This window comes from Aplidium turbinatum, chromosome 6, assembly GCF_918807975.1.
Source record: "Aplidium turbinatum chromosome 6, kaAplTurb1.1, whole genome shotgun sequence".
Taxonomy (NCBI): Eukaryota; Metazoa; Chordata; class Ascidiacea; order Aplousobranchia; family Polyclinidae; genus Aplidium; species Aplidium turbinatum.
The window spans coordinates 14779916-14794256 of record NC_137477.1 but is presented as its reverse complement, the minus strand read 5'-3'; the positions used below and the strand labels follow the sequence as shown (position 1 = coordinate 14794256).

Sequence of the window (14341 nt, the reverse complement as noted above, 5' to 3'; positions counted from 1 at the left end):
TAGGGGCGTTTTTGCTATATCTCAGCTCGTAGACATGATAGAAGATCATGCTATAGCTCAATCGATGCAGTATAGGCAAGTCTATATCAAACTTGTGAACAAATGTTCAGTCTAAAATGTTTAGTTTTTAAGTTATTTGAGAAAAACCTGTTTTTTGCATATTTGTGAGAAAAATGTTCTTAGCACCTTTTCTTCTTGGGTTAAAACACATGGAAAATCATGGAAATGATGAATTCACATGTTTAGTTAATGTTAAACAAAATCACAAAATACATTTGAAGGCAAGGAACAGCGATGATAAAAATCACAATGTAAGAAACCAACACCGAGATGGATGTAAGTATTGTTTACGCTGATTGGGCATAGAATTTCTGCTGTTCTCAACTACTTGAAGAATATTTTGAAATGAAACTTCTGTCTTAGTAGTGTCTATAAAGTCTTGGCACAGTTTGACACCCCTTTCTGCTGCATCATTAACAACACAAAGATTTGAAACCCGTTTCTTTGCTTCACAGTAGCTGCCGTTCTGGCACCAATCGACAACACCAACACTTAAAAAGGTCATGTCAATCCTCAAGATTCTGAAGAAGCTCCAAGAATCTTCTCCAACAAAGGAGCTCAAGTCATCTGTTGGTTTTGTAGCAACGGAAGGAAAGGAGGGTTTGCCAAAATCACTTCCTTCTCTTTTCAAAGAATGCCCAGGATCTTCGAAGCTTGTCAGCTTTTGAACAATTTTCTGCTTTGTCCCATCAGACACACTGCTATCGAAAAGGGTAAGGGGGATAAGTTCTTCACTAAGATATCACATGTGCCCCTTTAGAGCTTTAAGAGCTGCTTTGGCCATACTGCTTTCGATTTATTCATACTCGTTGACGTTGATAAGTTCTAGGTGCGTTGCAAGGAGCAGAAGTTGACACAAAAGTGGTTAGCCACCATGGCACATAGGAATATACAACAAGCTGAACAAATTTTTGGATTTTCTTTAGCTGTTGTTTTGAACATATAAAACCTGCAGGAAGATCTCTAGTAATAACTTTAGTGAGAAGAACGATCTTGATGCAGTATAAAATCTTGGCCATCCATCTTGCATGGTGACAAGCACCCGGATGTAGAAAACCTCCAAAGGTCTCAGCTCCCTCACCAAGATGCAAAAGCACTAGTTTGACTAGCTCCTCATAATCATCCATCACAAATCCCTGTGCTAGGGCTTCATAGCAGATCTTCACAATCATCCCCTTCTTGATCCTCATATCTGCTGGCCATCGCTCTGATGGTAAGATGGACTCGCCTAGTCAAGCCTGAAGACAACATCCAGTTTGGGACACTTCTATCAAAGCTCAAAATAAAAGACATCAGTGAAGTCCTCCAATTAGGCAGACTGAAATGGCTTGGTCTCGTTGAGCGCAGCTCAAGCTGGATCTCACAGATCAGATGTGTTAACATCGCAGCACAGCAGGGTCAAGGTAGACTAAAACTTTCTTGGGAAGAACTTGTAAAACATGACCTTGTAGCCCTGAACATGAACTCTGTCAACCCAATAAATGAGGTGTGGAGGGGAAGACTTCGTTCTCGACAGACAGGCCACACCCTCGACATGAGGATTAATTCATGGCCTGTATAATCAAAATTGGTTCATGATGATGATCTTTAAACTGTGACATAGCATGTAATATAAATTAGCACTTACCACCATAAAAATTGCCTTAAAAGTAAACACAATGTTAGTGTTCAGTTTCTATGCTTCTAACAAAACAAAACATGAGGTAACTTAGGTTTAAACTTTGAAGAGTTACAGCTTCTGTACTTCTCCAGGTGTTCCTAAGAAGAAAAAAAAGTGAAAATGATAAAATATTCACAAAATTTGTGCAAAAAACGGGTTTTTCTCAAATAACTCAAAAACTAAACATTTTAGGCAAATAGTTTCTTCACAAGTCTAATACAAATTTGCTTATTCTGCATCGATTGAGCTATAGAACGACCTTCTATCATGTCTAGGAGCCGAGATATAGCAAAAGCACCCCTAAAAATACATCGCGCACCCCCCAAAAACTTTAGTGGCCACGGGCCACCTCTAAACCTTGACCAATTTGTTTGAAACTTTACAGGAATCTTATACAGGTAAAACCTCACCACCAAAAAAAAGGTAGGCAAATTCTAAAAAGTTTGGGGCGGCTGTCACACCCTAGTATGCGGTGCATGATAACAGTGAAAAAGCAACATAACAAGATCACCAGCAGTGGCGTAGCCAGTAATTTTGAAAGGGGGGGGGGGGGTTTGAGGGCGTGTTTTGCTTATTACGATACCCAGCAGCGAGGGGTCTGGGGGGCCTCCCCCAGAAAATTTTGAAAAATTACTTTGAATTTGGTGCATTCTGAGAGTATTTTTAACAAAAATGTGGTTATGAATATTCCTGTAAAATGGTGCTGTCCGGTGGCATAGCAAAAGGATAAGATCATGTTTTCTTCAGTATTTTTCGGAAATAAAGCTACAATAGACCTTTTGCATAACAAACCAACAGAGCGTGACGTTGGAGTCGTGAACGACCAGCCGCTGTTTACAATGCTGTGCGATAGGGTTAGTGGCGTAGTTTGCAGGCGAATAAATTGTTTAACGTTTGCTTTAGCTGTTGTTTTGTGGTCTTTACAGGCGTGTATCAGTGTTTCAGTATAATTTGCCAGAAAATAAAACTCTTTTAAGTTGTAAACTTAGGCTACAGAAGTGTAAACCTTCGACCAGTTCTTTGCTGTATTGGAAGCGATCTTGCCAGGCAAAGATAGGAAGAATTTCCTGTATTATACAGCTTTAAAAGCTAAGCATGCCAATCAAAATATTGATGCAGAACTTGATGACGATGCTACTTTCGAAATACCTCAAAATGCTACAGGAGCACTGCATCTACATACAGTGGCGTTGCCAGAAACAAATTTTTGGGGGGGGGCAAATATTTGATGAATTGATGAGAACAACAAAGTGTTTGATTTAAGCCATCGCCACCTGATGTGCAGTGGGCGTATCCTGGTGGGTTGAGCAAGAAAAGCAATAAAACCGGTGGGGTGTTAGAGCGTGCCGAAGGCCCGCGTATTCTAGGGGGGTCCGGGGGCATGCTTCCCCGGAAATTTTTTGCAAAATTACACTCAAATAATGGATTATAGCGCTTTCTAGAAACACTTTTAGGGTAATATTTGTATTAAATTTATTAGCAGATAAACAGCTATTAACTTATTATAGGTAGCTCTTATACACGAACGGGCAAAACCAGCCGCTAAATTAGAGAACACCAAAAACTCAGCTACACAAAAACTCAATAACTACACATAAAAATAACAGAGTAAGCCATGCTGAAATTGCTTCCACAAGTTAGTTAAAAGAAGCGTAAATTGCGTAAATTTTACCCGATTTACGATTTGCAAAATTTATTGGTGTCTTTCTGTGTGTCTAAAACAAGTCCTTGGGGGTGTTAATAGCCAGATGACTTGGAAAACGTTATAAATTTCTACAAATTTTATTAACTTATATTTTCAACAAAGGGCTCAACTTCGGAATCCAAACTTTGAAAATTTTGGGGGGGCCATGGCCCCTTTCGCCCTCCCTGGCTACGCCTATGTCTACATAGATTAGCGGTGGAAGATTGAATTTTTGCTGGTGTTGAAGCTTCGCCTGGGTTTGTTTTATACAGACTTAAAGCACAAGGTTTGGTATTAGTTCTGCATTCGTACTGTACACCATATTTTTCATTCATGAATGCACCTTATGTATTTAAGGTTGATTAGTTTGAACATATTCCCTCATCGTGACGTTATCATAGCAACCATGAAGCCAGACTTCAAGAAGGACTACCCAAGCACCATGATCATCATCGACTGCACTGAAGTACGTCTCGATACACTATCCTCACTTCACCGTCAGTCGCAAACGTACTCGAACTATAAAAGTACGAACACTGCAAAGGCATTAGTCATTAGTGGGAGTTGATCCAAATGGGGGTAATATGTTTGTATTTCAGTTGTACACTGCTAATGTGAGTGACAAAGAAATATGTCAGAGGAGTGGATTTTTTCACATTTTGAAGCAGAAAATAGCTGCTAATGAACTGCACTTCATGATGCTGTTATGGCCGATAAAGGGTTTCTTATAGAAAAAGACTTAGCCTACATGGTATTGGTCTACATTTGAATATCTCACCGTTCCTAGGTAGAAGGCCTCAAATGAGTGAGGACGAAGTGTTGAATAAACGAAATATTGCACGCCATCGCATTCATGTAGAGAGGACCATAAAAAAATTCGTCAATTTCACATCTTCGACAGGAAAATACCAGTGACTATGCTTGGCATCATCAATGAAGTGTGGTTGGTTCGTTGCATATTATGTTATGCAGAATGAAAATAAAATGTTGCAAGACAAGGTGCCACTATCGTGGTCCATAATTCCCGGTCAAAATGCACATGCTTCACAATGGCCGTCCTAAATTGCCTTTCCTAGTCTGTTAGCCAACACTATGATTAAAACGAACAAGAATTGAAGTGTACCGATAACCTACAACAATTCATAAACACAAAAAATTTACTTTTACCTGCCATCGACCTCACGCTTGCTTGCAATAACAAGAAACGCCTTCATAAACCGTAGTAAACAAGCGATTCTTAACCCTCAGACTTCGCGTAACTCAAACGTCACGCTCTGGTGATTTTGAATGTGCAAAAGGTCTATTCTCAATGTTTCCTTGTTGCTAATTCCTGGCTGAGATATTTGAATATTTGGTAATGGCAAAACTCGCTCTTTGCAATACCCAGCCCCCCCCCCGGCTACGCCACTGATCACCAGCTAGCTAGAATTTCTTACCAAAGTAATCAAGATAGAACAACTGAATTCATCTTTGAAGAGCATGGTAAGTAGGAGTAACAAATATTGTTTTACACATCACAAATAATAAACAAGGCCACTTAAATATTCAGTTGTGATGTCATAAAAAACTCAGAAAAATAAACATTGCAGGAAACCGGCTCAGGGTGACCATGCGGATTCAGAAAAAAGTAATTAAATGTAATAAAACACAGACATACCGTACTACTTCTGTTCAAATAAACTTTGTTCAATCAATTAAAGTAGTTTTGATGATACGAATTTTAGTACAAAAATAAAAAGGTCTGGCAGCACTACTTCTAAAAATATGGTTAGGCCAGGTAATTTGATGACAAAAATAACTAAGTTTAATATGTTCTAAGTTTGCATACAGACGGTGACGTAGGATTCAAAGAAACCAATTAGCCTAACAGTATGTATTTACATTGATTCAATGTCTGAATATTGAATAATATTCAATCATCGGATTTGCAGAAGGCGTCGTTGGATTTTCAAAAAATCGCCGAATAGGAAACTCGCCGAAAAAGGCTCTCACCGAATAGGGAACTCGCCGAATAGTAGCAGAACCTTTTATGAAAGTAACCAAACAAAGCTAAGCAATACCTTAACATTACAGTACTTTTAACAGGTATAACATGTTTTTGTTAAATGTTGTGGTGTTGCTTAGCTATGTCCATTTATGGTTGAAAAAGTACTGTGACCTTCCCACCCGAATTGTTTTGTAAAAGTAGGCTATTCACCAGATTTATATAAATTCCTATTTTGTAGTTGCCCAAATCAAGATGATGCATTTATGGATAGGCTATTATGAAAAAAATTAAAGACTTTGTAAATTTTGATGCCGAGGCAACTGCATCATGCCAATTTGGGCAGTTTTATAAATAGGCCTAGACTATGATGAGATAATTTCATATGTTTGTTGCCCAAATCTAAACGATACAGTTATGTAAATGGGAAAAATTAATGAATTTGTTCATTTTGGGGAAACTGCCTCACGCTAATTTGGGCAGTTGCATAAACAGAACATAAACAGACAGTTTCATCAAATAATTTCATGTTTTTAGCTGCCCAAATCAACACGATGCATTTGTGAAAATTAATAAAATTAGCTTTATAGCAAATTTTGTGTTTTGATTTGGGCAGTTTCACAAAAGTATTAGAGACATATTTTGGTGGCTGCCCAAATTGGCATGATGCAGTTGGTTAAATGCATTTCGTACTATAGTTTGATCACCATGCAATACAATACATCAATACGGGTGTGCCAAATGAAAATTTTGCGGCACATTTTTTGTGCAAATAAGAGGCTGTACTTAGTGTTACGGATCCCCTTCATATCTGAGCGTTCTTGCAACTGTTAAATTCTTTATCGATTGTCGATCAATTAATCTCGTGACGTCATCTCGCGGTCGCTTTGGAACTGTCTTTTAGATACTGACATCGCTAGAGTTAGGACGTATTTTTGCTGTCTCTTAATTACTAGACAGTGGTTGTTTCAATAATTGGTAATCCTTTCATCAACCTCATCACTCGAATTAAGTTGGTCATTGTTATTCCTTTAAGTGTTTACATCATAGGCTTGAGCCACAATTATACTGTGTTACCCATCTCCTTTGGTGATTTAACTGAGTGTGGTATTTTAGACAGTGTGGGTGTCAAGTCAGGAATAATTAGGTATAGGTTGACGACTGATCTACCAGACTATCCACTAAAATTAAGTAGGCGAGCAGCGGCGGTAACATCATTACCAATTAGTGATTGATTAAAATTGTTTTGCGTAAGTTAAAGTACGCTAGTTAAATTTGGTTGTAGACTACTCCCTGGAAGCGAAGTGTTCTATTGGTGCGGTAAGTTGTTCATTGTTTCTTTTATTTGATTAATTTGTTTACTTTGTCATTAACTGTGTGATGTCTGAGCCTGAAAGGATTGCTCAGCAAGATGGTTTGCCTCCAAATGTGGAAACCAAGCCAGACGTGTATGCACAGCTGAACGACATGCGTGCAGAGCTGGCAAAGGCTACCGACCGCACAGAGGCGTTGCTGTCTTTAGTGCAGAATCAACTCAGCAATAAGGCTAATTCTAATGTTGAAGGTAAAACTGAACCGTCATGGTCATCTGGGGCAGCCAACCAGTTCGACCAGGATGGGACTTCTGGCAGTAGTGGTACTAGCAGGGAGCAATATCAAGTTATAGATGCGCTCTCGGGTCACGACCTCTCTCCAAGTCTGAAAAGCGAGGTTCAGTTTCATGGCAAAACCACAGTGCCGCCTGACTTTCGCGGTAAACCACAATTGACGCCCGGTTATGCAACTAGTTATGGATTCTCAAGAAGAGCAAGTGCGCCACCTGGCTTCCAGTCCAGGTCTGATGTGCCCAATATTTGGTCTGATAATCAGGGTCACATGCCCAGAAATTGGACTCCTAGACAGACTAGTTATTTACGCTCCGCACCCCAACCCAGTCGGCCTTATATGGCGCCTACATCACCGGCTGTGCAGCTTCCCCAGCTGCAGCTGAGGAAATTTAGTGGGGACATTGGGCAGTATCCATCCTTTGTCCAAGAGTTTAAGGCATTCGTTGAAGGCAGCTGCTATGATAGTCATAGACGGCTATTATACCTGCAGATGTATGTCACCGGAGAGCCAGCCGGGTTGATCCAAAATTGTAATGTCTACCCAGACAAGGGGGAAGGATACTATAAAGCATGGGAGCTTTTAAATAATCGGTATGGCAACAACCTCAGGATGCGGGTGAAAGTTAAGGAAGAACTGATAAAGGGTCCCAAAATCCGTTCATCAGACTCAGAGCGACTCAATGACATGGCTCTCCGGATGAACAATTGCAAATGCCTTTTTGAAGCAGGTGGCAACTTGGGAGAACTTAACGGTTCGGAAATATTAAGCCTCCTGTTAGCTCGCTTACCCCTAAAGCTTCAAGAAAGGTTTGCTGAGTTGGCATTTCACAAACAGCGTGTAGGGGAGCAGGCCACTTTTGTAGATCTTTTGGAGTTAGTTAACGATGCAGCTCGCTATGCCGAAATGGAGTGGGCTCAACAGGTATTTAAGGCACAGGCAAATAATGACTTCCATTTGAAAACACACCAGAAAGAACACAACCGGAAGGACAGGATATTGGCAGTCTCCAACAACATGACGGGGAATGTTAAAACTTCTGTAAAAAAGGAATGTCCTGTTTGCAGTGAGGACCACCCCATCTGGCGTTGTAATACTTTCCTAGAGACATCCATATCCGACCGCCGCAATTTGGTGCGTGAGTGGGGACTTTGTTTCAACTGCTTAAAAGGGGGTCACCTTGCATCTAAATGCAACTTTAGGAAGCATTGCCAGAAATGCCATCAAAGACACAACACTCTACTTCATTACGACGGCGTGCAAACAACTGCACCTAACAAGTCCCTCTTTGCATCGACGCCGATAGAAGTACCTACCCACCCCGTCTTAAGCATTGTACCGGTAAAGGTTTGGGGGGGTGACCAGGAACAAGCTATTTGTACCTATGCTCTTATGGATACCGGCTCCACCACAAGCATTTGCACTCAACGCTTGGTGAAAAGATTGAGGTTAAAAGAATCCATTGGAGGTGCATCTCTCCAAGGCATTGGTAACTCGGCCACCTGCCATTCTAAAGTCAAAGCGCTGCACATCCAGGGAATGGCAGAAGATGAAGTCTTTGCAATTCCTTCGGTGATGGTACTACAAAAACTACCTAATCTGTCAGACAATATCCCCTCTAATAGGATTTCAGGAGAGTACAATCACTTAAGGGACATTCAATTTCCTGAACTGCCTTCACAACAGGTGGATTTACTGATAGGCATGGATGCCCATGAGGTCTTCCGTATTAAAGAGCAGCGCTGTGGTAAGGCTGGTGAACCATTTGGGTGGCATACAGCAATTGGATGGACATTGTTTGGAGCCGAATTTGAAGAAAATGTCAACTCAGATAGTGGTGGCACTGGCATCAGCCTTACGGCAGTGAAAACCTCGGAAGGGCTCCATGAACAAGTGCTGCAGTTCTTGGAACAAGATTTTAAGGATGCCGAAGAGGTCCAACAGGTGTCCATGTCCAGGGAGGATCAAAGGGCCTTATCAGTCATGGAAGACTCGGTTAAAAAGGTTGGTGGCCATTATCAAATGAGACTCCCCTGGCGAGATGAAAACGTACCCCTCCCAAATAACCGGATTGTGGCAGAGCGGCGCCTTCAGTCTCTTAAAAACAAACTTGTTTGTAACGAGGAGGTAAGGGGCTTATATGGTCAAAAAATTAATGAGTACATTGTAAACGAATATGCCAGTCAGGTGACTAATCCCACTCCTTCAGATCGTACATGGTACCTCCCTCACCACGCTACAGGGCCGAAGTTTCGAGTGGTTTTTGATTGTGCTGCCAAATACAAGGGAGTTTCCCTTAACAGCACACTGCTGCAGGGTCCAGACCTCTGCAACAATTTAACCGGTGTACTTCTTAGATTTCGTCAGGATCCAATCGCATTCATTGCAGACATCCGCAGTATGTTCCACCAGGTGCGAGTGGACCCTGCAGACAGAGATGCTCTCCGATTTCTTTGGTGGCCTGATGGTGACCTGGGTAAGACGCCGGCGGAATATCAAATGAATGCATTTCCCTTTGGTGCAACATGTTCGCCTAGTTGCACCTCTTATGCACTCCTGCAAACAGCAAAGGACAATGCCACCGGTGCATGCAAAGAGGTAAGAGACACAGTAGGTAACAGCTTTTATGTCGACGACCTCTTAAAATCATGTGGTAGTGCAGATGAAGCTACCAAACTAATAAGTGAGCTTCTTCCATTGCTGCACAGTGGTGGGTTCCATCTGACCAAGTTCGTCGCGAATTACCCAGATGTTTTGAGTTGTGTTTTAGACGATGACATCGCCAAGTCTGGACCGGATGTTTCACTGCATGACGAGACAGTTGAGAAGGCCTTGGGTGTTTTCTGGAGCACCTCGGCAGATTGTCTCAAGGTCCAAGTTGACGTGAAGGAGAAGCCAATGAGCAGGCGAGGACTTCTTTCCATGATTAATCAGGTGTATGATGTCTTAGGCATAGTTCAACCGTTTGTTTTGCCCATAAGGAAGCTTTTACAGGAATCGTGTCGAGATGGGAGCGGCTGGGATGACATCATTTCAGAAACTGCACGCCAGCAGTGGCAAACTTGGTTGCATGGACTACCACAACTGCGTAACGTCTCTATACCACGCAGCTTTAAATTGGCCGACAAGGTTTGCGTTAGCATCGAGCTACATGTTTTTTCTGATGCGAGCACTGTGGGGTATGGTGTGGCCAGTTACATTCGTATTGTGTATGCTGATAATTCGGTAAGTTGTGTCTTTTGTATGGGGAAATCTCGAGTAGCGCCTTCTAAACCTGTGACTGTACCCCGACTCGAGTTAACTGCAGCCACTATGGCCGTGAAACTAAGTACGTTTATTTGCAACATGCTTGAATTTGACTTTAACAACGTGTATTTTTGGACTGACGCTACCATTGTGCTCCAGTACATCCAGAATTGTGCCTCTCGCTTTCATACGTTTGTGGCTAATCGGCTTCAGGTCATTCATAACTACTCCACACCTGAACAATGGCGTTATGTTCCCACCAGTGTCAATCCGGCTGACATTGCCTCTCGTGGGTTAATGCCTAATCGGGTCGACACTGCTGGACTTTGGTTTAATGGTCCTGCATTTTTAAGTGAATGTGTAAGCAATTGGCCGCAGCAGCCAGACGTGATTACAGTGCCATTGAATGATGATGATGAAATGAAGAACGTTTGCATGGCTACTACCGCAGCTGAGGAAGACAATTTGCTGAAACTGCTCCTGATGCGTCACTCGAAGTACTGGAAAATCCAAAGATCAGTGGCATGGCTAAAGAGATTCAAAGCGTATATCTTGTGGAAACATTCCAGTTCACCACAGCCGAAGGTTGGTCCACTTACAGGCGCAGAGATGTTAGAAGCCACTACCGACCTCGTCAAACTTGTACAGTGGGATGATTTCCCTGAAGCAATGACAAGATTACAATCTCTACCCAACAATGAACTTTTACCTGACAGGGAGTTGTGCAACAATCCAGCACTCAAGCCACTACGGAAGCTTAGTCCCATTCTGTTGGACGGTGTATTACGAGTAGGTGGACGGCTGAGGAATGTAGATCTACCTTTAAACATCAAGCATCCCATGATTCTCCCACCCAACAATCCGTTAACACAAATGCTAATTTGCAACCGGCATGAAGAGTCTGGACATAGTGGAACTTCGCATGTTTTGAACTCTCTGATGTCAACCTTCTGGATCATTCGTGGTCGTGCGGCCGTACAAAAGGTTCTAAGCTCTTGCCTTCGTTGTCGGGTGTGGAACACTCGCGTTGGGACGCAACGTATGGGCGATCTCCCAGAATCAAGAACGGAAGCCGGAAAGAAACCCTTTCACTCCACTGGCGTCGATTTGATGGGCCCATTGCTTATTAAGCAGGGAAGGAGTACCGTCAAAAGGTACGTCGTTCTGTTTACTTGTATGGCGTCACGTGCCGTCCATTTAGAAGTCGCCGAATCGCTGGAAGCAGCTGCATTTATTCAAGCATTTCGAAGGTTCATTTGTCGGCGTGGCAAACCAGAGGTTGTTTTCAGTGACAACGCCACCAACTTTAAAGGCGCCGAGCGTGAGCTGAACGACGGCGTGAAGTCTTGGAAGAGTGCCAAGTTCCAACATGCAATGACTCAAAGCGAGATCGAGTGGAAATACAATCCCCCAGCCTGTTCACACTCAGGTGGTGTCTGGGAACGTTTAATCAGATCGGTTAGAAAGCACATGCGCCTCATGGTAGGGGAAACCAGCTTAGATGATTTCGAGCTGTCAACTTTGATCAGCGAAATAGAGCGAATCTTGAATGATCGGCCCATTACTGACGTTTCAACTGATCCAAAAGACTTTATGGCTTTAACACCAAGTATGTTGCTTACCGGGACGCTGGAAACGGTCTTGCCGAGTGAAGTGTCGACGAAGAGAGATCTGTATCGACGATCCTGGCGCAAAACCCAAGCTGTTGCGGACAAATTTTGGAGTCGCTGGCTGACCGATTATTTGCCAATGCTCCAGCCTAGAAACAAGTGGTATGGGACCTCTCCAAACCTGGAGATTGGTGACCTGGTGTTAATAGCGGACGATAATGTCAAACGCGGCTGTTGGCCCAAGGCTATAGTGAGAGAATGCTACGCTGATTCAGATGGCCTGGTACGTCGGGTGCGCGTCCAAACTGCGGACAATGTATTGATTAGAGACGTGAGAAAAATCTGTTTGCTAGAAGGACATTTGGGCACTCAGCCCTCTGTGACATGAACTGTTTCTGCTGCGGCTTCGCTGATCGATAATTTTGTTTGTTATATGTATTAAGTTAGGCATTGCTATGTTTCACTAGGTGGGCTTAACCTGTCTTGGATTGCAGTGCCAATTACTAGTTTTGGTAGCACTGCTAATAGTGACACACGACTGCTACCTTTAGGTTTAGTCTGCTAATTTTATTTCTTGACTGCTCTTTGAATTTGATATCATTTTTGTTTTTAGTGTCTGTAACCAATGATCTAACTTTGGCGCTATTTAGGGCGTACTGGATAATCTTGTCATAATTTTGTGTTGCCTTTATTATCCTCATTGTGTGTTGTAATTATGTAATAGATCAATGTGTTCAACCTTAGTTACACTGCTGTTGTCGGTTAGGTTACAATAACTACCTGCATGCTTGTGATTATTCGTTGTTAGTTACTTTCGTACGTTAGGTTAGGAAACTCCCCACGGTGCCTCGCCTCTTGCATAATACCTTTCTCTAATTATGTCCTTGCCATTTCTAATTTAGGAACCGTGTGCCTTGATTGCACCGAGTAGTTTTGTCCATTTACTTGTTATAGTCGTAGTGTAACATCTTTACATCTACTAGGTAGCTATCTTGTTACCGCTCTTAACAGTCGTGCTTGACTAGGTAGCAATCTTGTTACAGCTCTTGACACTCGTGCTTGAATGTGTAGTATCGTCTTGTGCGTTTCATATCGTTTGAAGGATCCGTTGTTTTGTAAAAGGTCATGCCCTTTTAGGGGGCGGTATGTTACGGATCCCCTTCATATCTGAGCGTTCTTGCAACTGTTAAATTCTTTATCGATTGTCGATCAATTAATCTCGTGACGTCATCTCGCGGTCGCTTTGGAACTGTCTTTTAGATACTGACATCGCTAGAGTTAGGACGTATTTTTGCTGTCTCTTAATTACTAGACAGTGGTTGTTTCAATAATTGGTAATCCTTTCATCAACCTCATCACTCGAATTAAGTTGGTCATTGTTATTCCTTTAAGTGTTTACATCATAGGCTTGAGCCACAATTATACTGTGTTACCCATCTCCTTTGGTGATTTAACTGAGTGTGGTATTTTAGACAGTGTGGGTGTCAAGTCAGGAATAATTAGGTATAGGTTGACGACTGATCTACCAGACTATCCACTAAAATTAAGTAGGCGAGCAGCGGCGGTAACACTTAGTTTGATGGGTAAAATATATTAATTTATAGTTTTTCTTAATTCATGCAACTTTGTAGCTTTTTATATAGCAATTTTTGCCCTAATAATTTTAAGATTTTGCCCGGATTCGCGACGTTTTTAAACAACAGGGAGGGCGGCTGCCCCCCTGGCTCGTACGGCTATGCATCTAGCTAATGTTCTCGCAAAATTAACTTCATAGTTTTCTAAATCATTTGATTGTTGCAAACGGCCACGGGCTCTTTAATGAGTCCAAACTGTTGACGCATTGACGATTTTAACAATCAGTAAAAACTCTTTTTTTCTGAAAAAGTTATGTAGAAGGTTTTTATCTGCATTTTTCCAACCCCAAGCTACAATTGTTTGAAATAAAAAGGTCACAAACTGTGAACTAAAAGAGAATTGTGTGTGGCACTTAATGGGTCATTACCTTGATGGTAGTTGTAGTTCGGCTCTGTGTGATGCGTGGTAATGGAATGGGTTAGCGTGGCTAGCCGTGGCCGAGTGGTTAGCGCGTTGGGCTCGCAGTCGAGAGCCTGCATGTTCGACTCCAGCCACCCGCACTTGCTGTTGTTTCTCTGGGCAAGAAACTTAACGATAATTGCCTCTACCTAGTGATCGATTTCGAGTAATGGGTAGTACCAAATTTAAGTCATAAGTAAAGTAGACAACCGGAAAACAGACATTGCCGTCGGCTGCAGCGTGGGTCAGGTGTATGTCGGAAGGCGTACACCGATGCATAGCGCTCAAGTCCGCTTTCCCGCAATGCAGGATAAAGATAAACAAACAAAAATAATCAGCCTGGAGTTGTTTATCCACTCTGGGTCACAAAATAGCTGAAACTGAGGCTACCATGAATAAGGCAAACCGGGGCGTGTTGTCACAGCAATATTTTTTTGTACTTGCACTGACTGCTTCGA

The 14341-nt window shown here is 42.2% G+C and overlaps 1 protein-coding gene across 1 annotated transcript; it reads left to right on the top strand.

Annotated features, from left to right (window-relative positions):
• Positions 1 to 6768: 6768 nt before the first annotated feature.
• LOC145772436 (uncharacterized) lies at positions 6769 to 12237 on the top strand. Its single transcript, XM_082584315.1, has one exon. The coding sequence runs from the start codon at positions 6769 to 6771 to the stop codon at positions 12235 to 12237; it is 5469 nt and encodes a 1822-aa protein (XP_082440441.1).
• The last annotated feature ends 2104 nt before the right edge of the window (positions 12238 to 14341 follow it).

Bases quoted from the DNA above. Each gene is read 5' to 3' on its own strand.
- LOC145772436 (XM_082584315.1), top strand. From the start codon at position 6,769: ATGTCTGAGCCTGAAAGGATTGCTCAGCAAGATGGTTTGCCTCCAAAT.